The following is a 26,257-nucleotide window of genomic DNA, read 5'->3' as shown; positions in this document are numbered from 1 at the left end:
CTTATTTTCGGGGAAATTGTACCTACATTTCAGAGTTTATTTCCCTCCCTGCCCCAAGACTGTCACTTTCTTGAAAATATGGTCCAAATCTTATTCATCTTTGTACCTTGCTCTACCTGACATAGTAAAACTCAATAAATATTGGGTTAGTTAAGTTCCTGGAAGTCATTGTTGTTACATCTCTATTTTCATCTCAGTTATTAAATAATATACCAATGTTACATCACTTAAGAAAAACCAATAACCACTCTTTTTTTTTTTTTTTTTTTTTTTTAAAGATTTTATTGGGGAAGGGGAACAGGACTTTATTGGGGAACAGTGTGTACTTCAGGACTTTTTTTTTTCCAAGTCAAGTTGCTGTCCTTTCAGTCTTAGCTGTGGAGGGCGCAGCTCAGCTCCAGGTCCAGTTGCCATTGCTAGTTGCAGGGGGCGCAGTCCACGATCCCTTGTGGGAGTCGAACTGGCAACCTTGTGGTTGAGAGGACGCGCTCCAACCAACTGAGCCATCCGGGAGGCAGCTCAGCTCAAGGTGCCGTGTTCAATCTTACTTGCAGGGGGCACAGCCCACCATCCCTTGCGGGACTCGAGGAATTGAACTAGCAACCTTGTGGTTGAGAGCCCACTGGCCCATGTGGGAATTGAACCGCAGCCTTCGGAGTTAGGAGCACGGAGCTCTAACAGCCTGAGCCACCGGGCCGGCCCCCAATAATCACTCTTGATATTGTTTCTGAGAATGATATTTAAAAAGAAATAAGGAGCATGTATACATGTGTTAACTGTTAACCAAGAGATTTCATATATTTTATCTCATTTGATCCTAAAACACTCTGGTAAGGTGGGTATGAGCCCCCTGTTTTGTTTTGTTTTCTTAAATTTTTATTAGAAATATAGCTAAAGTACAATGTTATATTGTTTCAGGGGCGCACCATAGTTATGTACCTAAGGAAGGGATCCCCATAAGCGCAGCAGCCATCTGACACTCCCACACTATCAGTGTTACTGACTACATTCCCTACGCTGTACATCACATCCTCATGACTTACTTGTTTTATGTCTGGAAATTTGGATCTCTTATTCCCCTTCACCTTTTCCCTCTTCCTTAATTTTTCAATGATAGTTGACATTCAATATTATTTTGTATTAATTTCAGGTGTATACATAGTGGTTAGATATTTATATAATTTAAGAAGTGATCCCCCCGATTAGTGTAGTACCCACCTGGCACTATATATAGTTATTACCATACTATTGACTATATTCCTTATGCTACACCGTACATCCCCATAACTACTGTGTAACAACCAATTTGTACTTCATAATCCCTTCCCTTCTTTCACCCACACCCCCAGCCCCACTCCCGTCTGGCAACCATCAAAATGTTTTCTGTATCTATGAGTTTGTTTCCCTTTTGTTTGTTTACTTATTTTTTTTCTTTTTTTTTTAGATTCTAGATATAAGTGAAATGACATTGCATCTGTCTTTCTCTGTCCTACACTCCATTCAACACCATACCCTCCAGGTCCATCGATGCCACTGCAGTTGGCAAGAACCCATTCCCTTCCATGGCCGAGCAGTAGCCCATTGCATATACAAGTATGCACCACCTCCTCTTTATCCATTATTCTATCTACAGACACCCAGGCGGCCCCCACATCTTGGCCATTGTAAACAGTGCTGCAGTGAACACATGGATGAACATGTCCCCTCGAAGTAGCGTTTGGGTTTCTTCAGATAAATACCAGGAAGTGGGATTACTGGGTCCTTCTTTGTCTCTTGTTATAGCCTTTGTTTTAAAGTCTATTTTGTCTGGTGTAAGTATTGCTGCTCCAGATTTTTTTTTTTTCGTTTCCGTTTTCATGAAATAATCTTTTTCTATCCCTTTGCTTTCCATCTGTGTGTGTGTTTCAATTTAAAGTGAGTCTCTTGTAGGCAGCATATGTAAGGGTTTTGTTTTATTCTCCATTCTCCTATGTCTTTTGGTTGGAGCATTTAATCTATTTACATTGAAAGTAATTGTTGATAGATATGTAGCTATTGCCATTTGATTATTTGTAATTTTGATCTTTTTATTTTTTTCTGTCTTAAAGAAGTCCCTCTAAGAGTCCTTGTAATACTGGTTTGGTGGTGATGAACTCCTTTAGCTTTTTCTTGTCTGGGAAGCTCTTTATCTCTCCTTCAATTTTAAATGTTAGCTTTGCTGGGTAGAGTACCCTTGGTTGTAGGTCCTTGCTTTTCATCACGTTGAATATTTTGTGCCAATCCCTTCTGGCTTGCAAAGTTTCTGTTGAGAAATCAACTGACAGTCGTACAGGAGCTCCCTTATAAGTTACTGGTTGCCTTTCTCTTGCTGCTTTTAGGATTCTCTTTGTCTTTAACCTTTGTCATTTTAATTATAATGTGTTTTGGTGTGGGCCTGTGTGGGTTCATCTTGTTTGGGACTCTGTGCTTTCTGGACTTGTATGTCTATTTCCTTCTCAAGTTAGGAAAGTTTTCAGTCACTATTTCTTCAAATAGATTCTCAATCCCTTGCTTTCTCTCTTTTCCTTCTGACACCCATATGATGTAAATGTTGTTGCACTTGGTGTTGTGTCAGAGATCTCTTAAACTATCCTTATTTTTTGGATTCTTTTTTCTTTTTGCTGTTCCTATTGGGTGTTTTCTGTTACCTTGTCTTCCAAACGCTGTGTCAATTTTCTATGCTTCATCTAGTCTGTTGGTGATTCCTTCTAGTGCATTCTTCATTTAAATTATTCTCCACTTCTGACTGGTTCTTTCTTATGGTTTCCATGTCCTTTTTTATGCTTGGTGTCTCTTCATTGAAGTTCTCACTAAGTTCCTTGAGTATCCTTATACCCATTGTTTTGAACTCTGTTTCTGGTATGTTGCCTGCCTCCATTTTGCTGAGTTTTTTCTTTCTGGAGTTTTCTCTTGTTCTTTCATTTGGGACATATTTGTTTCTTCAGTTTTGATGCCTCTCTGTTTGTTTCTACATGTTCGGTAGCTCTGCTACGTCTCTTGCTAGGTGGCCTTATGTATAGGTGCCCCGTGGGCCCAGTGGCATAGTCTCCCTGGTCACTTGAGCTGGGTACTCTAGGAGTGTCTCTTGTGTGGGATTTGTGTGCCCTCCTGTTATATTTGAGCCTTGATTGCTATTGGCACGTGATTGATCCTCAGGCAAACTGGCTGTGGGGTTTGGCCACATCCACAGCGTATGGGCTGCTGTGTGGGGGCTTACTCTACTGAGTGGGCTTTGCCCCAGTGGGCTCTGGTGCCTGTTGAGACCACCCATTGCGTGTGCCACTTGTGGGGCTAATTGGGCAGTACTCTGCTGTGGTCTGAACCCAACCTCCACGTGTGTTGGTTCTGGGTCCGCTTGGGAGGGGCTCCAGTGCAGGCCCAGGTCACCCACTGCCTGTGACCAGCCAGAGACGACCTGGTAGGAGATACAAAGTGGTACGCAGATGTTCGCTGCCTGTGCTAACTCTGGAGGTGGGTGGGAGAGGCCACACTGTGAACTGAGAATGGCTGTCACCAGTACCAGGCCTGGAGTAGCTCTGCAAAAAGCTATGAGGCCTGCTGTCACCTGCTAGTTCCCTTATAGTTCAGCCACTGATAAAACCTTGTGTGGTATGCAAGTTAGGTGAGGCAGGATATCAGAGAGTCACTAGAGTGGGAAGAGGTGTGGTCACCAGGTTAATATAGGTTCTGGTTTAGTGCCAGTGCCGAGCCTGGTGCTACTCAGCAAAAGTCTCAGAGCTCACAGAGGCCAGTCACCACCCACCTGGGGCCCTCAGACGCCTATAGTTTTCCAAGAAAGAGTGCAGTGTGGGCGGGGCTGGCTGCTCACTGAGAAAGTGCCTCTGGCACTTTCTGGGGAAGTTGGGTGGGGAGGGGTCCTAGAGAGTCAGCAGGGTGGAGCTGTGGAGCTCACCAGACCAATCAGATTCAGATTTGGCCTGTGGGGGAGGGCTCAACACAGGAAAGATGGTGCCTGCCTGCTGGCTGCATGTGAGCAGGACCCCACACAGGGAAAATGGCGATTGTCTTTCAGCCCTTGTCCTAAAGCCACACACTAGTCTGCCCACTATGTGCCTGCAATGCCCCATGCCCCAAGTTAGTGTCCCTCTACCAGAGCTCAGCGTGAGTTCCTGTGAGTGAGTGACTCGGTGTGTGGGCCCTTTAAGAGATCGCTTGGGTTTCCCGCAGCCTTCTGTCCCACCTGGATGGTTGAATCCCCACTGTTTTTCACAGCCAGATGTTGTAAGGGCTCTTCTTCCCAGCACCAGTGCTCTGGGCTGGGGAGCCTGGTGTGGTGCTAGGGTCCCTCACTCCTCTAGGGGAAATCTCCGTGGCTGAGATATTCTTCCTGATTCTCAACTGCCACATGGAGGTCTGGGGCCAGCCCGTTTCACGTCTCCACCCCTCCTACCCGTCTCTACATGGCTTCTTCTTTATATCCTTAGTTATAAAACTTCTATTCAGCCAGACTTCAGATGCTTTTCCAGGTTGACTGTTCTATAATTTTAATGTGATCATGGGAGCAGGCAAGCACAGTGTTTATCTACTCTGCCACCTTAGATCTCTCTCTTGCGTATAACTTTTGACTCCCTCAAAACTTAAGTTGTCCCTTGGTATCTGCAGGGGATTGGTTCCAAGACCCCCCTGCAGACACCCAAATCCACAAATGCTCAAGTCCCCCTATATAAAATGGCATAGGTCAATACATACAGTCAGCCCTCCGCATCCATGGACTTTGAACCACGGATCAAAAACAGTGCAGGTATTTATTGAAAAAGTCCATGTGTAAGTGGAACCGGGCCATTCAAACCCAGGTTGTTCAAGTTGCAGCTGTGATCTTCAGATGAAGAAAGAGGCGGAGTGAAGTGAGGCAGCTCATCCCCCTGGTCTAATGATCACACAGGCAGTGGGTCTGTGTGTCCTGGGGCCCACGCCTTCAGCCACTCCTGCAGCGAGGTGCCCCCTCAGCTATTGAGGGTTCGGAATACAGTGACTGTGTAAGAAGAGGGTGTTAGTTAAGACTCTTGAGTCACAAGCAACATCAACAGCATCTAGATAACTTACAGCAAAACTAGAATTTATTAGAAGGATGTTGCTTTGCTCAGAGAATCTGAAGAAGTGGGCCTTCGATCAGCGGCTTGGGAGCCAGAGCTGCAGCTGGTCTTTATTGCTTTGCTTGCACAGCACTGCGTTCTCCAGCCTGGATTTCTTTGCCCAAGATTCATGTTCCCAGGAGAGAGAGGGAAGCAGCTGAGCTCAGGTCACGTACCTGCCCGTGGCTAGGGGAAGGTGGGCATCCTGGCGGTCGTGTTAAGGATGAGGTGGCTCCCCAGAAAACAGCTGAGGTGCTCACTCCAGAGGAAGGGGCACAGTGATGGTGGAAGCCTTGATTAAAATAAACGAAGGAAAAAAGCAACAAAACCCCACTTCTTTGATGCTTCCACCTAGTGATAGAAGCACTGTTAAAATTTGGATATGTTTCTTTCTACCCCAGAATTGAACCCCTTCGTTTAACCTCAAATAAAAAACGTAGGCCTTTTTTTTTTTTAATTTAAGGAGCTAATAAATTTATTAATTTAGCAAACGTTTACTGTTCACCTGCTATAATTAAAAAACACTTCATCCCTGCTTTCAGGAGCTGATGACAGTGTGGTAGTCAGCTGGTTATCACTGTGTCACAGGCTCCGTGGTCACAGGAGGAGGAAGCCAGGCAGACGTCTTGGGGAAAGGAAGACGTGAGTCAGTTTATGGGAATGAGTAGGCAAAGAAGTGGGGAGACTGAGTTCTGGGTGTTGGAAATAGCATGTGCAAACACAAAGAGGCCTAACGGAGACCTTTTGGGGTGGGGGTGGCAAGAGGTGGGAGAGGCTGGAGATGAGCTGGATAAGCAGGCAGGGCCTTTCGTGATCAGGAGTTTGCAGTCCAAGCCTTCGCCGGGTTTTTAAGCAAAGCTGTGTAACTCCACTGGTGTTTCGGAAAACTCCCTGCAGCCGTGTGGGGGTTCACTTGGTGGACTCCACCCCAGCCTGCAGGCCGCATGGAGCCTCCTGCAGTGATCCAGGTGGAATATAGCGAGGACCTAAACCAAGACAGTGACAAAGGCCCAAATGGGCTGAGCACGCATCATGGGGACGACTCCTTACACCCATGGGAACGGTGAACACGCCGTAGAGAAAGGGGCATGGATGTGAATAGAAAGTCCCCTGAAAGTACAAAACCACAGACAGTGAACAGATGCACAGATTACTTAACTTTGTTAGTAAAGACATGAGACTTGAAATGATTTTACCTATTAGAACAATAACCATTTTAAAATTACATAACTACTGTCAGTAAAGATTTGGAGAAACCAGCATGTTCAGACATGGCTGGTGGAAATAAATAAACTGATAAAACCTTTCTGGTTAGCAATTTGGCAGAACACTCAAAAGCCTTAAAAAGTGCCCTTATTGCTTTTTGGTATCAGGTTTATGAAGACGTAATGTAGACTCAGTGAAGCTGAGCTCCTTAAAGCCTAAGCACCACTAATCAAGACAGAACATTCCCACACCCCAAAGCACTCTCTGTGGGCCCAGTCATGGGTCCCCCACACTTTTTATGAGTTTTACTTTCAGGAGCTCCATCAGGTTCTCACAGTAAAGTTTAGGAAAAGAATCAAATTGTGCTTCTAGCAGCAGGAGGAAAAAAGTAACTATTTTGAAATATGCCAGAATATTCTATTCTTCTTAACAAGGCCCGCCTTCAAGAGAAGCAATTGTATCAGAGCCTAACTTGCTAGGGTTTTTCAGAGGCTAAGTGACCTAGGGGAAGGGAAATGCCCAGCTCTAGCCCCCCTAGCCATCCTGTCCCACCTGAGGCGGGGAAACGCCTGAGAAGCACTGAGGAAGTTCACAGACCAGAAGCGTTGGCTCAGTAAGAAACAGACCTGCACAGCAAAGGGGACCATCAACAAATGAAAAGGCAACAAATACAATGGGAGAAGGGATTTGTAAATCATGTATCTGGTGAGGGGTCATTACCCAAAATACATAAAGAATTTATATGACTCAATAGCAAAAAAAAAAAAAAAAAGAATCAAATAATCCAATTTAAAAAATGGGCAGACGTTCTGAATAGACATTTTTCCAACGAAGACATACAAATGACCAACAGGTACATGAAAAGGTGCTCAACATCACTAATAATCGGGGAATGCAAATGAAAACCACAGTGAGATACCACCTCACACCTTTTGAATGGCTGTTATCAAAAAGACAAGAAATAACAAGTGCTGGTGAGGATGTGGAGAAAAGGGAACCTTGTGCACTGTTGGTGGGATGGTGAGTTGGTGCAACCACTGTGGAAAACAGTATGGAGGTTCCTCAAAAATATTAAAAATAGAACTACCTTATGATCCAGCAATTCCACTTCTGAGTATTTATCCAAAGAAAAGCACTAACTTGAAAAGATATATGCCCCCCTATGTGCACTGCAGCGTTATTTACAATAGCCAAGATATGGGAGCAACCTAAGTGTCCATACTGGATGCATATAAAGAAAATGTGGTGTGTGTGTGTGCGCGCACGCATGTATATACGCGCACACACCCCCAGAAATATTATCCAGCCATAGAAAAAAAGGCAATCTTAACATTTGCAACAACATGGATGGACTGTGAGGGCATTATTGAAATAAGTCAGACAGAGAAAGACAGATATCGTATGATCTCACTTATATGTGCAATCTAAACAAACAGACAGACAAAAAAAAACAACACAACCCTTTAACTTGTGGATACAGAGGAAAAATTTGTGGTTACCAGAGGTGCGGGTTGGTGTTAGGGATGGCTGAAATGGGTGAAGGGGGTCAAAAGGTACAAACTTCCAGTTATAAAATAAATAAGTCCTGGGGATGTAATGTACAGTTTGGTGACTATAGTTAATGATACTGTATTGTGCAAAATAGAGTAGATCTTAAAAGTTTTCATCACAAGAAAAACATTTGTACTATACTCATATATAGTGATGTATGTTAACTAGACTTATTGTGGTGATCATTTCTCAGTGTATACAAATATTGAATCATAATGTTGGACACCTGAAACTATAATGTTGTATGTCAATTATACCTAAGTAGAAAAAATAGTAGTACATATAGATAGACGGTAAAAAAAAAAGTCTTAGGCAATAAGTAGATTGTCCAAAATAATATAATTAATAAACAGTGAAATGAGTAATGGCATATTTATTTTTATTTCACTAAAGCCCTTGCTATTTTTGACGTAAGTCAAGATATGACTTGAGACAGGCCATAAGGACCTGGACGTTTGTGAGTACAGCCATAACTCATTTTTTTGTGCTTCACTTTATTGTGTGTCACAGATGTTGCATTTTTTTTTACAAACTGAAGGCAAGACCCTCCACTAACAAAAAAAATTGCAACTCGTTTTATTGTGATAATTGTTTTATTGTTGTGGTCTGGATCTGAACGGCAATATCTTTGAGATATACTGTATAATACCAACCTTTTTATGTCATGGAAAAATATTTGCCAGAACAAGTTCCTCAGCAATAAAAATAAAGTAAGAGCTAACACTTAAAGAGTTAATTACTATGAGCCAGGTACTATTTTAAACATATCATATTAATTCATTCATTTAATCCTCATGAAAACCCCAAAAGGGTGAATGCCTGCATTTTACGAATAAGGCTTCCACGTCACCTGGTATTACGCCTTTTGGAACAGATCCTTGGTTGGAGAGGTCCCCAGGCCAACCCCACATTGTTGCAGTCAGGATGGTCATACACTTTAGGTAAGTGAGGTTTCAGAGATGGCTTCCCTTCATACAGCCTCGGTAGTCTTGACCTGTGAAATGTAAATTTTCATATAGTTATGTTATAATGTATTAGACTTTATCTTTTTCCCTATTTCAAAAACCAAAAGCTCTCCCAGTCCATAGCTCAAATATTTTCTTGTGCAGTTTCATGTCATACAAAAATGTTTTCTTCAACTTTCTGATTTTGAAATAAAAAACATGCCCATTCACATAATTACTACTAATAATTTAAAAATCTAAATTTTGATTCTATAGAATAAGTCCATTTCACTTTTTTTCAATCCAAGCTTTCATCCAGTAAAACATTAGTCTTGAGAAATATAGAGACACTTCAATATCAGACCAAAATGAGAAAAAAAGACTGAGACCTAATCATAGGCCTATAGAACACATGCCCTCTTCACACACCTCACCATCACACTACTTTTACCTGGTACATTGTGTACAAGCATCAAGAAAAAATTACAAGGCAAACCAAAAGGCAAAAAACACAGTTTGAAGAGACAAGCATCAGAATCAGACATGGCAAAGTTGGAATTATTAGACTATAATTAATTATTAATTATAATATAATTAGATGATAATTAATATGCTGAGAACTCTAATGGAAAAAGTAGACAGCTTACAAGAACAGATGGATAATGTAGTAGAGAGATAGAAATTCTAAGCAAGAATCAAGAAGAAATGCTAGAGATCTAAAACACTAGTAACAGAAACGAAGAATGCCTTTGATGGGTTCATTAAGTAGATTGGACATGGTTGAGGAAAGAATCTCTGAGCTTGAAGATACCACAATAAAAACTTCCAAAACTGAAAAGCAAAAAGAAAAGAAGACTGAAAAACAAACAACTACAAAAGACATACCATATATGTAATATGAATACCAGAAGGATTAAAAAAAAAAAGAAACAGAGAAATTGCTGAAGCAATGACTGAGGATTTCCCCCAAATTAATGTCAGACACCAAATCACAAGTCCAGGAAGCTCAGAGAACACCAAGTAAAAAAACACCTTACCAATAACAAAGATAAGAGTTACATCTGACTTCTCAGAAACCATGCAAGCAAGAAAGTAGAGTGAAATATTTAAAATGTTGAGAGAAAAACCCCACCTATCTACAATTCTGTATCCTGTGGAATTATTCTTCAACATAGACTTTCTCAGACAAACAGAAATTGAAGGCATCTGTTGCCAGTAGACCTGCCTTGCAAGAAAGGTTAAAAAAAAAAAAAAAAGTTCTTCAGAGGGATGGAGAAAGATACAAGTCAGAAACTCAGATCTATAGAAAAACAGGAAGAACATTAGAGAAGAAATAAGTGAAGGTAAAATAAAAACTTTTATTTTTCTTACTTTTAATTGATCTAACAGTTTGGTCAGAATATTAGCAACAATATATTTGATGATTAAAACTTCTATGTAAGTGAAATGAGTGACCTCAGTGACACAAGGGATGGGAGGGAGAAATTAGGAATACTCTGTTATTATAAGGTACTTGCACTACTTGGGAAGCAGTGTACTGTAATTTGAAAGTGGACTTGGATTAATTGTACATGTATATTGTAAACTCTAGGGCAACCACTAAAAAGAGTTTTTAAAAAGTAAATGCTTCTTGACATGCTAAGAAAGGATAGAAAGTGGAATCATGTAAAATGCTTAATTAAAACCACAAAAGGTAGAGAAAGAGTGGAAGATAAAAATAGGAACAGATAGCAAGGGCAACAAATAGAAATCAGTAACAAATACGGTAGATATTAATCCAACTATATCAATAATCACTTCAATGTCAATGGTCCAGATACGCCAAGTAAAAGATAGAGATTGTTGGTGTGGATCAAAAAAACAAGACCAAATATATGTTGTCTGTAACAAACACGCTTTACATATAAAGACACATATGGATTGAAAGTAAAGGATGTGAAAAAGATATACTATGCTAACAACGGTCAAAAGAAAGTGAGAGTAGCCATGTTAATTTCTGAACAGACTTCAGACCAAGGAAAATTATCAGGGATAAAGGACATTATATAAAATGATTAAGGGGTCAGTTTTCCAAGAAGACGTGACAGTCCTTAATGGGTATGTGCCTAACAACAGAACACAAAAATATATGAGGCAAAAACTGTTAGAACTGGGCCGGCCAGGTGGCTCAGGCGGTTGGAGCTCCGTGCTCCTAACTCCGAAGGCTGCCGGTTCGATTCCCACATGGGCCAGTGGGCTCTCAACCACAAGGTTGCCAGTTCACAAGGGATGGTGGGCTCTGCCCCTTGCAACTAAGATTGAATACGGCACTTTGAGCTGAGCTGCCGCTGAGCTCCCAGATGGCTCAGTTGGTTGGAGCGCGTCCTCTCAACCATAAGGTTGCCGGTTCAACTCCCGCAAGGGATGGTGGGCTGTGCCCCCTGCAACTAGCAACGGCAACTGGACCTGGAGCTGAGCTGCGCCCTCCACAACTAAGACTGAAAGGACAACAACTTGAAGCTGAATGGCACCCTCCACAACTAAGATTGAAAGGACAACAACTTGACTTGGAAAAAAGTCCTGGAAGCACACACTGTTCCCCAATAAAGTCCTGTTCCCCTTCCCCAATAAAATCTTTTTTAAAAAACAAAGCACACAAAAAAACACAAAACTGTTAGAACTGCAAGGAGAAATAGATGAAGCCACTATTACAATTGGAGACTACAACACTCCTCTATCAGAAATGGACAGACTTAAAAATAAGGACATGGTTGAACTCAACAGTACCATCTGGGTATAATTCACATCTAATGACTATTCAACAATAGCAGAATACAAATTCCTCTTAAGCTCGCCTGGGACATTCACTAAGACTGACCATTTTCTGGGCCATAAAACACAATAAATTTAAAATAATAGAAATCATACGATGTATGTTCTCACACCACAACGAAATTGATCTATACATCAATAATAGAAAGATATCTGGAAAACCCAAAAATTACTTGGTGATTAAACAACACACTTCTAAATAACACATGGGTCAAAGAAGCATCCCAGCAGGAAATGTGAAACACCTAGAAGTAAATAAAAATGAAAATACAACTAACTTATCAACACATATGGGATGCAATAAAAGTAGTGCTTTGAGGGTAACTTATAGCATTGAATGCATATATTAAAAAATAAGAAAGATCTAAAATCAATGATCTAAGCTTCCATGTTAGGAAACTAGAAAAAGAAGAGTAAATTAAATCTAATGTGAGCAGAAGAAAGGAAATAATACAAATTAGAGCAAAACTCAATTAAATTGAAAACAAGAAATCAATAGAGAAAAACAACAAAAGCAAAAGCTGGTTCTTTGAAAAGAGCAATAAAATCAGTAAGCCTCTAGCCAGACTAAGAAAAAAAAGACACAAACTGCTAATATTAGAAATGAAAGAAGAGACATCACAATAGATCCTGTGGATATTAAAAGAATAATAAAGGAATACTATGAACAACTCTGTGCTCCCAAATTTGATAACCTAGATGAAATCTACCAATTCTTTGAAAGACACCATCAGCTAAAATTCACACAAGAATAAATGGACAATATCACTAGGCCTATACAGATGTTTCCTGGTTACAGTGGTTTGACTTATGATTTTTTGACTTTATGATGGTAAAGCAATACATATTTAGTAGGAACTTTACTTCAAATTTTGATCTTTGCCCGGGCTAGCAGTCTGTGGTATGATACTCTCTCATGATGCTGGGCAGTGGAGCTCTCAGCTATGTGATCACAAGAGTAAACAACCACTGCTCTACACCTTAAATGTATTTTTGTAGTATTAGATGCATTTTGACTTAAGAATGCACTTAAGATTTTCAACTTAAAATGGGTTTATCTAGACATAACCCCATGATAAGGAGTAATTGTATCTATTAAAGAGATCAATAATTAATAACTTTCCAAAACAAAGCACCAGGCCTAGATTGGATTTACTGGTGAATTCCACCAAACGTTTAACAAATAAATTATACCAATTTTCTACAATCTCTTCCAGAAGATAGATGTAAAGGGAATACTTCCCAACTTACCTGTCATAGGTGTAAAAATCCTCAACAAAATATTAGCAAGTTGGATCCAACAATGTACTGTATTTCCTCGAAAATAGTACCAGGTCTTATATTAATTTTTGCTCCAAAAGGTGCATTAGGGCTTATTTTCAGGGGATGTCTTATTTTTTTCATGCCCAGCTTTCTACATTTATTCATTTATTCATGTACAAAAATCTGCATTTATTCAAATACAGTCATGTCATCTTCTTCTGGAACATTGTCATAACTCTCCAAACCCCGAATTCTGGCTTGAATTTCTTGCGACTCCATTTCCTGTAGAACCATTGGCCCCAATCTCTCATGTCCAGCAATAGAGCTCTCCTTAAATGAGCACTTCTTGTCCATGTAGCCTGCTTGTAGTGCATTGGCAACATAGCTGTCAGTGATTTTATCCCATGAATTCTTCTCCTGAGTCACGACCACTTGCAGACTAGGCTTCACAAAGTTTCCACGCTGATTTCTCTCCATTCTATTTTCAGGGTAGTCATTGATTTCCGTGCACAAGTGGCTCTTGAATGGATTGTATTGCAATGTCAAGAGTCTGGAGATAGGCAGTCATTCCTGCAGGAATCATTATTTGATCTATTCTTCTGTCTGCAAGGAAGTTCTTCATGTCTTCACTGCGATGAGTGCTGGCTGAATCCCAGACTAGCAGACCTCTTTGGCCACCTCGCAAAACAAGTGGCAGCATTAAATCGACCCACTTCCTTATAACTGCTTGTATGCACTAGGCTATTTCGATTTCAAGAACATAAATGCCTGAACACGTTCAACCTTACCTTTCTTGCCTTTAGTGATGATTAGAGGTGGGGCTTTCTTTCCATCCAGATGAATTGCTAAAATACAGGTAACACGTGCACTTTCGTAACCAGTGGAGGGAATGTAGATTGACGGGGTACCTCTCATCAATTGTCCTTTGAGATCCTTGGCCCATAAACTCTGCAGTTTCATCCATAGCAATTATGTTGGAGAGTGGTATTTAGAAAAGTTGATGCATCAACAAAGGACTTGAATGCAAGTGCACGTTTAATAACTTCAGTATCTTCCAGCTTGAACAGTGTTGTCGATCTTAGAGACAGTTCATATTGCTGAAGGAAGCCATCCAGCCAATGTTGTGATGCATTGAATTCTTCTGAGGATATTTCTAACTGTGGTGCCATTGCGAGGGCAAATGCTTAAATATCAGCCCTGCGCACAACCAACGCCTCTGCTCTCCTGTCAGCAATCCATTCACAGATGATGTCTTCCAGCTCAGGAAATAATGGTTGCCGACTTGATCCATACTTGCTCTTCTTAGCATTTCCCTCATCCACCTGTTGGCTGAGGTTATGTACACTGCTCGCCATTTCCAGACCATTTGGAGATCCAACTTCTCTTTGCAGAAAGCCGTGAGATTCTTGCCCCAGGACTCCTCCACGATTCCTTTCTTGTACTCGATGGAATAGCTCTTTCTTTTTGCACTCATCTTGTCTGGGGGTCAAAATATTATTCCCTTTAAATCTACCATTAGATCAAGTGTTAATTGAAGACTTATGAGACCGGAGTGTCAAAAAAAGTGATGACAGTTAAGAATGATGGTCCACACAAAAGCGATGAAAAATTGCAGGCACCAAAATTCAGAAAACGTTTTTTTATTTCACACGAGTGCATTAAATACGTCCATTACAACACGCGACGTATTAATTATGAAGATTTGTATTAGACACAACCACATGCATTCATTATCGTCTGTACTCTGATTGGTCATTTGGTGATAAGTCTCGAGTTCATCTGTTTACATAGGCGTTTACCTCTCATCCAGAGGCGTCCGCTTGGGTATTTACAAATATTTAGTTATAATTTGTATTATCGTTTATTTTAAGTATTAATGTCAATATTTATTTGTTTAATTGTATATTAATATTATTATTTTATAATTCAGTACTTCCATTGTGTGTTGCAATGGATGTACTAAATGCGTCTGTCTGGCTGACGATCTTAATGGGCTTATTTTTGAGGTAGGGCTTATATTACGTGCATTCTGAAAAATCATGCTAGGGCTTGTTTTCAGATTAGGTGTTATTTCGGGGAAATATGGTATAAAAAATAATTATACACCATGACCAAGTGGGATTTATCCCAGGCATGTAAGAACATTTGAAAATCAATTAATGTAATCATGCTGGAGGTGAAAAAAATCGCATGATCTTACCAATAGATGCAGAAAAGCATTTGATGAAGTTCAATACCCATCATGATAAAACTATCAGCAAACTAGGAATAGAGAGGAATTTTCTCAATTTGATAAAGGATATCTACAAACAACCTACGGCTAACATTGTAACTTAATAGAAGTGTTTCTGCTAAGATCAGCAGTGACGCAAGGATGTCCCCTCTCACCACTCCTTGTCAACCCTGTATTGGAAGTCCTGGCTAATGAAATAAGACAAGAAAAGGAAGTGAAAAATATACCGATTCTGAAAGACACAAAACTTTGTTTGTAGATGACATGATCATCTATGTAGAAATCTGAGAGAATTTACCTGAAAGAAAGAAAGAAAGAAAGAAAGAAAGAAAGAAAGAAAGAAAGAAAGAAAGAAAGAAAGAAAGATCTCTCCTAGAATTAACTGGCGATTATAACAAGGTTGCAGGATACAAGATCAACATGTAAGTCGATCACTTTTCCTGTATACCATCAATGAACAAGCGGATTTGAAGTTAAAAACGATGCCATTTACATTAGCATCCCCAGAATGAAATACTCACATATAAATCGAAGAATATCTGTACAAGATCTATATGAGCAAAACTACAAAACTCTGATTAAGGAAATCAAATAATAACCAAATAAATGGAGAGATTTTCCATGGATAGGAAGACTGTATTGTCAAGATGTCAGTTCTTCCCACCCTGATCCAGTTCAGTCAAAATTCCAGCGAGTTATTTTGTGGATATTGACAAACTGATTCTAAAGTTTATATGGAAAGGCAAAAAAACCAGACTAGCCAACACAATATTGAATGCGAAGAGCAAAGTTGGAGGACGGACGCTACCTGCCTTTGACTTCCTATAAAGCTATAGTAATCAAGACAGTGGTATTAGTGAAAGAATAGGCAAATAGATCAATGGAACAGAATAGAGAGTACAGATAAAGACCAACACAAATCTGATCACCGGATCTTTGATAAGGGTTGAAGGCAATACAATGAAGCAAAATAGACACTTCAACAAGTGGTGCTGGAACAACTGTACATCCATGTGCAAAAAAGAATCCAGACACAAACCTTACACATCTTATACCTTTCACAAAAACCAACTCAAAAGAGATCATAGATAGACCTAAATGTAAAACACAAAACAAAGTTCCTCCAAGATAACATAGGAGAAAACCTAGATGGCCTAGTGATGATTTTTTTAGATAGAATACCAAAGGCACAACCCATGAAAGAATTCATAAACTGAACTTCTTTAAAATTAAAATCTTTTGCTCTGTAAAAGGCATTGTCAAGAGAATGTGAAGACAAGCCATAGATTGGGAGAAAGTATTTGCAAAAGACACAACTGATAGAGGACCGTTATCCAAGATTTACAAAGAATTCTTAGAACACAACAGTAAGAAAATGGACAGCTTGATTAAAAAATGGGCTAAAGATCTGAACAGACACCTCACCAAAGACGATATACGGGTGGCATATAAGTCTATGAAAGGGTGCTCAGCATATGTCAGTAGGGAAACGCCAATTAAAACAACAATGAAATGCTACTCTACACCTATTAGAACGGCCCAAACCCAGGACACTCATGGCACCAAATGTCGGCGAGGATGTGGAGTAACAGGAACCCTCATTTACTGCCGGTGGGGATGCCAAATGGTGCAGCCACTCGGGAATATAGTTTGGCAATTTCTTACAAATCTAAACATACTCTTTCCATAGGGTCCAGTAATCACGCTCCTTGGCATTTATCCAAACGAGTTGAAAACTTATGTTCATACAAAAACCTGCACAAGGATATTTATAGCAACTTTATTCATGATTGGCAGAACTTGGAAACAACTAGACGTCCTTCAGTAGGTGATGGGTAAGTAAACTGGTCCATCTAGACAGTGGACTATTATTCAGCACTGAAAAGAAATGAGCCATCAAGCCACAAAAAGAAATGGAGGAACCTTCGATGCCTATTTCTAAGTGAAAGAAGCCAATCTGAAAAGGCCACATGCTGTATCATTCCAACTGCATGGCATTCTGGAAAAGGCAGAATTGTGGAGACAGTAAAAAGATCCACGGTGTCAGGGATGAATGGGCAGAGCACAGAGGCCTTTTAGGGCAGTGAGACTAGTCTGTGTGAGACTGTAATGGTGGGTACGTGTCATTACAGGCTGACCTCAGAGAGATTGCGGGCTCAGTTCCAGGCCACCCACAATAAAGCGAGTTGTAATCTTTTTGCTGGTGGAGGGTCTTGCCTTCAGTTTGTAATGAACACGACATCTGTGAAGTGCAGTAAAGTACGCCTGTATACGTTTGTCCAAACCCATAGCGTGTACAACACCAAGAGTGAGCCCTAAAGTGAACTATAGACTTGGGCTGATGATGCTATGTCATTGCAGGTTCATTGAATGTAGCCAATGCCCCATTGTTTCAGGATGTCAACAATGGGGGAGGTTGTGCATGTTTGGGGGTGGGAGGCCTATGGGAACTCTCTGTGCTTTTGCAGTGAACCTAAAACTGTTCTGACAAATGAAGTCTGTTTTTAAAAAAGCACTCCTTTGTGTCCCTTTGCAGTCAGGTCCTCCCCCCACCCCCTTGCAGGGTGTGGTTGGTATGGGTGAACTACTGATACCGTCTCCGTTCCTATAGTTCTGCCTTTTCCAGAATGTATAAATGGAAGCAGACAGTATGCAGCCTTTTGTGTCTGGCTTTCACTTAGCATAATACTTTGGAGGTTCATCCATGTCGTTGCATGTATCAGTAGTTTATTCCTTGTTACTACTGAGTAGCATTCTGCCATATGGCTGCATGTACACAATTTGTTCATCCATTTGCCAGTTGATGGACATTTGGGTTGTTTCTAGCTTTTGGCTTTTGTGGAAAAGTTCCTGTAAACGTTCATGTCTATGTGGTTAGGTGGACACAGGCTTTCTCATTTCTCTAGCACTACCTAGAGTGGGATGGCTGGGTTGTGTAGTAGGTGTGTATTTAACTGGTCAAGTTATAAGCAACTGGCAAACTTTTTAAAAGCGGAGACCCCACCTGGCGCTCCCACGGACGGTGTATGAGCTGTGTGTTTGCTGCACATTCTTTTCTGCATCTGGTGTTGTCAGTCCTGTTCATTTTAGCTCTTCTGGTTGGTACCTACTTACATCTCACTGTAGTTTGATTTGCATTTTCCTAATGACTGATGATGTTAAACGTCTCATATGTGCTTATTTGCCCTCTATATACCTTCTTTGATCGAAGTACTCACATTTTCGGAATAATTTTTCATTGGGTTGTTTGTCCTAGTACGGAGTTGTGAGAGTTCTTTATATATTGTAGATATAAGTCCTTTATTAGATAACGGGTTTTGCAAATATTTTCTCCCGGGCTGTGGCTTGTCTTTTCATTTTCTTAACAGTGTATTTTGGAGAGCAGCAGTTAGTTTTAATTTTTGTATTTAGGTTATTATCCTATTTGAGTTCATCTTTATACATGGTAGGAGTTAAAACCAGAGGCTTTTCTGTTTCCCCGCCCCCATGGATGTCCAGTTCTTCTGTTGGAAAGCCCATCCTTCTGCCGTTGAGATTACCTTGGCACCTGGTGTCTGTTTCTTAAGTATATTCTGTTCCTTTGATCTAAATATCCTTATGTGAATACCACATTGTCTTGGTTACTGTAATTTTATAGTAAGTCTTTTTAACATAGTTTTTATAGTAATTCATTTGAGTTCTCCCAACGTTAGTCTTCATTTAAAAAATTGTTTTGGCTATTGTAGGTCCTTTGTATTTCTATATAAATTTTAGAATCAGCTTGTCAATTTCTACAAAAGCCTGGTTGGAATTTGATCGGGATTCATGGTAACTGCAGAGCCGAACAACTGAATCTTCTGATCCATGAACATGTATACATTTTCATTTATTCAGGTTTTAAAATTTTTCTCTCAGCAATTATTTGTAGTTTTTAGTATACAGGTCTTGCACATATTTTGTTGAATTTACTCCTAGTTCATGGTTTTTTTTTTGCATAGATAGAGCTTATTTTAAAATTATTTTTAAATGTTTAAAGATTATAGTAAAGTACACATAGCAAAATTTACCATCTTAACCATTTCTAAGTGTACAGTCAGCCCGTTTCATATTTTTGACACTATTAAAAATGTATTGTTTGTTTCATTTCAATCTCCAACTGTATAGAAATACTAGTGAGTTTTGTATATTGACCTTGTATCCTGCTACTTTGTAAATTTATTAGTTCAAGTAGCTTTTATATGTTGTTTGAAGCTATGGAAGTTTAGCTATAGTATTTATTGAGTACTGACTATGTGCCCGGCATTACTCTGAGTGTCATACATTTAATGAGACCCACAGCACTGTGAGGACGCTGAGTCTTAGAGAGCTAAATGGCTCGTCCAAGGTCCTGCAGCTCAGATGCATCAGACCCGCAGGAGAGGAGCGCAAGACCGAAAGCTAGAGCTCCTGTCCGGCACTTTCCTGAGCGCTTTCTGCATGCCAGGCGCCGCGCCGAGACTTACACGTACATTTTCCCACTTAATCCCTACAGAAGTGCCATGAGGGATCTCTGTTATGCTGAGGCCTGGCTACTTGCTGAAGAAGAGACTCAATGATGAGAAGCCAGCACTGCCTTCAAGTGGCCATACTAGGTTGCAGCCTGCAGGCCTGCATGGGAGGGGGCGGCCTGGGGGTCGGAAAGGCAGGGGGCGCAGGGTGGGGGGGGCGGGGGGCTGTGAGACAGGGCCTGGGCAGTGGCTAGAGGCACAAACCCAGTGTTCATAGAGGCTCTGTCCCTTGCTGAACCTCGCTGAACCTCGCTGAACCTCGCTGTCTCGGCTGTTTTATCTGTACGGAATCTCTGCGCCCCTGTCACCCTTTAAAGATGTAAGTCTAGTTGTGTCATTCCCTGAACAAAACCAGTTGTTTGGAGCTGCTCCACTTGCCTACAGACAGGTGCTGGCCCAAGGCAGAGATGCAGAAACTGGGTGTGTGTGATTGGGACTTGGGGGCCGTTTGACACGGATGCAGCATCCAAGCACATGGCTGGATTGGAGCTCTTACAGAAATATCGGTCCATGAGCAATTGGAAACTTAAAAAAAGAAAACAAGTGGCCCTTCTCCATAGACAGTTTGTGAAACCTGACTCCTAACGGCCCGGCCCGGCGCTGCCCTCCGCCCGCCCTCCTCCCCTGCTCTCTGCTCCAGCCACACACACAAACACCAAAGCGTGTTCCTGCGTCGCAGCACCCTGGGATTTGTTGTTCCCTCTGAATGCGACGTTCTTCTCTCAGACCTTTAACGCCAGGCTCTGCCGTGTCACGCAGCTCCAGTCACAGGCGTGTCTTCTCAGAGTGGCCTTCTCTCACCGCCCTGTGTCTTAGCTCCTTGTTTTATTACCTCTGAGCCCTTGTCCCACAGGAAATTGCTTATCTGTCTGTCTGTTGTGTGTCTTCTCCCACTGAAATATGGATTCCATCTCTCGTACGCACCATCATCTCTCCACTTCTAGAATGAACCTCACGCAGTGGGTGCTCAGTAAATATTTGTTGAATAACGGAAAGAATAGATTGTTGTGACGCTTAAATGAGCTGATGGCAGATGAGTGCCCAGGGAGCAGCCAGGCCGGAAACGTTAGCCTGAGGCCGTTCCAGCTTCCGCACCGTAACGCACGCCCATCCCGCGTGCCTGGCCTGGTCCTCCTGTGCCCTTCCTCCTGGAATGCTGCCTGGGAAGGTCCATGCCCTTGCCCATGCAGGTGAGCGGCTCGTCCACTGTCCACCCACCTGGGGCACAGTGACTTGAGCCACACTAGGCTGTTCTGTGCACTGATGGAACCCCGTTATTTTATAAAAACTGCTGACATCCTGATGGTCTTCCTGAGAGGATGGCTAGCATGGGGTCCTTTGTCTGCTGGGGGAGTCACTGAGGAGAAGGATGTTTGGGGAAGTGGGCCATAGAGAGGCAGAGGGGGCACACCTGGTAGCCAGCAGGTGGCTGAGGGGCCACTCTGCGAACTTGGCCATGCGGCCTTCAGAATCCGAGCAGCCTCTCCCTGGGCAGGGCTGGTGGGAACTCACCCATTCCTCCCCATCATGTGCCTGTTATTTGGTTTGTTGGGTCATTCAGCAAGTATTCATTGAAACATGGTCCCTGACCGACCTCAAGGAATTCACAGTCAAGTGAGGCAGATAGAGGTGAAACAAATAATTATACAAATACATAGCTACAGCCGCAACCCCTGCTAGGAAGGGCAGTGAGAGTGCGGTAAGTCAGGGAGGGCTGAGGAAGTGGCAGCTTTAGAAGGATGAAGAGCTCACTCGCCTGGGAGAACGAGTGTGTGTGCACTTGTGTGCGTGTGTGTGCGTGTGTGCACGTGTACATGTGGCAGGAAGTGTTCCGGTCAGAGGGACTATCCTGTGTGAAGCTGCTAGGCGGGAAAAAGCGTAACAGTCGAGAAATCAAAAGGAGGGGACCTAGAAAGGGAGGGGGTGACAGGAAGTTGGAGCTGGAACAGCAGGCAGGGCCACTCTGAGCGCTGCTGCCCCCGGCAGGCATGGCAGGGGCTCTGTGGCACTGTGTGCCCACCGGTGTCTCCACTTTGCCCTCAGTAGCTGGACCCTCTTTGAAGGAGACTTTATAGGGCTGTTGTGGGGCTTAGCACAGTCACACTTTCAGCAGACAGAGGCAGTGCCTAGCAGTTGTGGCCTTATCCCTCACTTCACACATGGGGGGCCCACGGAGGCCTTGTTGCGGCTCCCTCTGAAGCCTGGGGCCCCCTCCCAGCTGTGCTGTGGCTTCTAGTTGTTCTCCAGCCGGAACAAGAGGGAGACTTTGGAAAAAAGCACTCTCTTCCCTCCACTGCTTGAAATCCGTCTCTGGTTAAATAGTCCTAACGGGGGCTTGTTTGCAAATGGCAGGAATTAAGAAAGACATTGAAGTTCATGCTGGGGAGCTCCCTGCTGCGGGCTGGCGGGGAGGGGTGCTTGTCTCTATCCTCGAGGCTCCCTCATGGTGTTCGCTGACCCACAAAGCCTGGTGGTGGGGTTCAGGCAGCCTGCCCTCTGCTTGGCTGCAGTGACGTGGTGAGAGGTAGGAGGGCCTGCAGGAAGCAGCCAGGATTCATTTCTGCTTCTGCTATGGGAGGTCATCCCCCCCATCAAGACCACACCCCACAGGGAAAGGGAGAGGATGTGGACAGCCCGACAGCAGCAGCCGAGCCGGCTCTGTGCCCCACAGGTCACTGCGCCCCTCAGGTCACTACGCCCCAGGTCACCTACTTTCTGTCAGCTCCCAAGACACACCTGCCCCTTAGGCCTTAGCAACTACACTCGTCTGCCATCTGCTTTAGATGCTGTCCCTGTGGCCTTATAGAATCAGTTTACAAGCGGCTTCTGAAGAAAGCTCACCCTGGCAGGATAGGTGGGCCGGCTAGATCAGGGCCTGCAGACAGTGCCTGGGGGCACTTCCCAAGTGTCAGTTACAGAACTGTTTCAGTGTGCCTTTGAGCTTTGTCCCCGCCCGCCGTTCCTGTGTCCCCAGAGTCTATGCAGGCACACGTGCGAGGGCTGCATGGAGGGAGGAGGCCACTGGTCGTGTGTCCAGGGGGTGCTGTGCAGGACCGGAGCTGGGGGCATCTGCTGCTTCCTAGCACTGCGACGCGGACAGGTCACACTGTCTCCCTGAGAGTCGGTTTCCTCCGCGGCCAGTGGGATAATCGCTCCCTCGTGGGGCCCCGGCTGGGTCTGTGCCCAGGCCTGATGGCACTTTCCCCCCTCTGCCTGCTCACTGTGCAGTACGCCTGGGTGGAGAAGCACTTTGGCCCTCACTTCCTGGAGCAGGTCGTGCTGACCAGAGACAAGACCGTGGTCTCCGCCGACCTTCTCATAGACGACCGGCCAGACATCACAGGCAAGTGGCCTGCGGCAGGTGAGGAGCGAGTGCAGACGGCCCAGTGCCGCTTGGACAGACAGCTCGTGGGGCTTGGCCTCACCCGCCCCATCCTGCGTGGCTCCCACTTAACCACCTGATACGTGTCAGGTGACCGGCGCTGAGACTCTTCCCCGTTGGGAAGACAAGGCTCTTCTCAGCATTCACCTGGGAGCCCGGAGAAGTGGCTCCCAGCTCCGGGCAGAACTTGCAGGGTGACCTTGGGTGAGTCCCTTACACCTGAAAGCTTTGCCTTCCTCATGTTAAAGGAGGCCCCAACTATGGCTTCACAGTGTTTGTTTTTAGCAGAAAGACCTCCTTTTTCCCCCTAAAAGCAGTTTGAACTGAACCTAATATATAAAATAGAAAAGTGAAGCATAATTTCTCTAGTTGAAGGTGGTTTGGGAGCTGTATTTGTCCCTTTTGCTAATGGATGCCTCCTCACCCAAACAAACAAACAACAAAAATCCCCCAAAACCCTTGAACTGGCTTTAAAGGAGAGGGGAAATTCATTGGTGCCCCTAACTGAAAAGGCAGGACAAGAGGCCTTCAGGCATGGCTGAATCTAGGAGTCCAAATAATGTCGGTCAAAATTCAGTTTCTTTCTCTCCTTGTTTTGCTCTGGTTTGCTTTTATACTTAGGCAGCCTCTTTCCTCCTGGTAACCACCTGTAGTTTCAGGGTTAAATCCTAATCTTTTGGACCCCTCAGTGGCACAATACAGACTATTTCTTCACTCACGACAGGTGGTTTGGGAAACATGCCCATCTGTCTACTAGTCACTGTGTCCAAAGGGTAGAGTCCATGGCATGCCCACTCTGGCCTCCCAAACCATGCGGTTTCTCAAGGAGAGTCAGGGCTCAGTGCCAGGGGGACTGTGACCCTGAGGGTCCCAGAGACCCACTCGGCTTCCATCTCCAGCCAGGGAAGAGGCCGCTGCAGGAGGAGCGCGGCTGGCCGTAACCCGAGGGCCAGTGCCAGTGTGGACATGTGCACACGAGGGGGCATGTGGGTCCCGGGCCAGCAGCTGGTGAGCTGCAGAGCTGATGCCAGCCCATGCAGGATGCCTGGCGTGGGAGTGAGGAAGGGCAGGGCGTGAGCACGGCACGGCTCCACCGTGACCGGGCTGGTCACAGCCTCCGCAGTCACTGCTTGCTGAGCACTGCATGCTGGGCCACTGCTTCACGGGGGCTCGTGAGACAGGTGCTGGGGCAGTCACTGCTTTACTGAAGGGGAAACCGAGTCTCAGAGTGAGTTGCTTGACTGAGGACACTTGGGAATTGGTCCCAGGTGGCCTCTCCAGGCTCCTGACACAGGACTGACTGCTGCTTTCCTGCCCACAGGGGCCGAGCCCAACCCCAGCTGGGAACACGTCCTCTTCACAGCCTGCCACAATCGGCACGTGCAGCTGCAGCCCCCCAGCCGCAGGCTGCACTCCTGGGCGGACGACTGGAAGGCCCTTCTGGACAGCAAGCGGCTCCGCTGAGCCGGACTGTGCTCTGGGCTCCTCTGCGGGGCTCCTGACCTCAGGGCCCCCAGCCCAGGGCCTGGGGGGCTGGTGCTCTGGCCTGAGGGCTTCCTCTCAGGTGCCCCAGGCCCACTGCGTGTCTTCTCCCTTCCCCAGCCCTGCCAGGCCTTACACTGATCTCGGGGCAGGACTGGCCTTGGACCCTGGACTGGGCCCACGCAGCCAGGCGGCGGAGGCTGACCTCAGGCCGAGGCTCCAGTCGGACGGGAGGAGCAAGGCCGTGGGCCTCCCCCTCAGGGAAGTCCCCTTCCCTGGCTTGTGCCTCATCCGGGAGGAGGCAGCAGCAAGATGGCTGAGGTGCTCCCGGTCTGAGAGGGTGATGAGCTGGCCCAGGTGGGGTGAGCCCGTCCGTTCCCAGCCCGGTGTCCCCAGTGTCCTGCCGCGCGTTGCACACTCGCTCACCGAGTTCCAGCACGTGCCAGGCTGTGCTGGGCGGGTGCCGCACACGGCCCTGCCTCTGACCCGCGTACTTGGTTCTGGTACCTTGTGCTCGGGCCCTGGTCAGGGCTCAGCAGAGTCATCAGGCTTGAAGGTTGATGGAAGGCATGGAAAATAAACGCTGTTTACGTGTCACCTCAGGCTGTGGCCTCCTCTAGCCCCCACCCTGGGCACCAGCTGCACATCTTGTAAGTACCTGGCCCAACCCCCCTGCACTGATGAGAAGCTGAGGAGAGCGCAGCTTCTCCCGCCCCAAGCACCGGGCCCCGGTGGGGGCGGGCCGGGCTGGCCCCCACCCCACAGCCCACACTGATGGCGAAGTTGGGCAAATGCTCTCCACTCAGGCGCCTCTTCCCCACGCCTGCCCCTGGTTCTCCAGCCCTTCCTGGCCCACAGGGTTCCCCACCCTCTGCTCCTCTCCCATGGCTCAGTGTCTGTAGGATCCCAGGAGCCGTGTGGAGGTAGCAGGTTGATGTTATAGTCTCAGCATTTGTTCCTTTTGACCCACTGGGAAGTAAGTGGCAGCTTGAACAACCACCTCCCTGTGTTTCTCAAGAGGTCTCTTCACTCTTCCTGCTCCCCCGCTGTCCTCCCCATCATTGCCCTTGCAAGGAACCCCCTAATTTGGGGCCTGGCAGAACTTTCAGCCCCCTGTGGCAGGCCCTGCTGCGCTACCCGGGGGTAAGTCAGCTGGGAGAAAAGATAAGGGCAGGTGCCTGAGGCTCAGGGCTGGCATTCGCGACCTGCTGTTCTGGCTCTGGGCCTCTGGAGCTTGGGCTTGGTCACTCCAGATTAGGAAGGAAGGACTCGGCTTGTCCAAAGGCTGGCAGAGTCGTGGGCTTTGCACTCCTGACGAGGAGTGTGGTATTTGGGGTTGTATCACATGACCCAGAGGCCACCTGGCCCAAGCAGGGGAGTGTCCAGGTCCCAGCCGTCCTGACCTGAGGCCCTGGAAGGAAGCCAGACCCGGGTGTGCTGGCTTCCTGGCTGCTCCCCGAGACCCTCTGCACTGCTCACAAGAGGACACAGCCGCTGTCTAAGGGCCAGGAGACTGTGTCACATGCACGATGCAGTCCTGCCCTTTCCTGCAGCTCGTTCACGCTGCCCTCTTCCACCTGGTCCCCAGCAGCGCCTGCCCTTCTGGTCTAACATACCCTCTTCGAAGAGCCTCCCAGGCTTAGGGTTGTCAGGTCGAGACTTACCCAGCTCTTCCGAGAGCCCGGCTCTGGACTGCCTGGGGCCCGGCAGCCTCTGGCCCAGTGGAGTTAGCCTCCCGGGGCAGGAAG

General features: G+C 44.9%; 1 protein-coding gene across 3 annotated transcripts in view; it reads left to right on the top strand.

The window, feature by feature from the left end:
• The window catches only part of NT5M (5',3'-nucleotidase, mitochondrial), a 43,047-nt gene extending 17,941 nt beyond the window's left edge, over nucleotides 1–25,106 (top strand). The window contains exons 4-6 of one of the 3 annotated variants that reach the window (XR_012492355.1): nucleotides 22,874–23,006; nucleotides 23,118–23,231; nucleotides 24,349–24,471. Coding sequence is in view for 2 of the 3 variants with exons in the window: in XM_074320715.1 (XP_074176816.1) it covers nucleotides 22,874–23,006; nucleotides 24,349–24,491 (276 nt within the window). In the remaining variant the exon portion in view is untranslated. Of the gene's footprint in view, nucleotides 1–22,873; nucleotides 23,007–23,117; nucleotides 23,232–24,348 lie in introns of all 3 variants that reach the window. The other 2 variants (XM_074320715.1, XM_074320716.1) reach the window with 2 other exon arrangements.
• Nucleotides 25,107–26,257: the final 1,151 nt, after the last annotated feature.

This window comes from Rhinolophus sinicus, linkage group LG15 (assembly GCF_036562045.2).
Source record: "Rhinolophus sinicus isolate RSC01 linkage group LG15, ASM3656204v1, whole genome shotgun sequence".
In the NCBI taxonomy this organism is placed as follows: domain Eukaryota; kingdom Metazoa; phylum Chordata; class Mammalia; order Chiroptera; family Rhinolophidae; genus Rhinolophus; species Rhinolophus sinicus.
The sequence above is the reverse complement of the archived record's forward strand: the minus strand, read 5'-3'. Positions and strand labels throughout refer to the sequence as shown.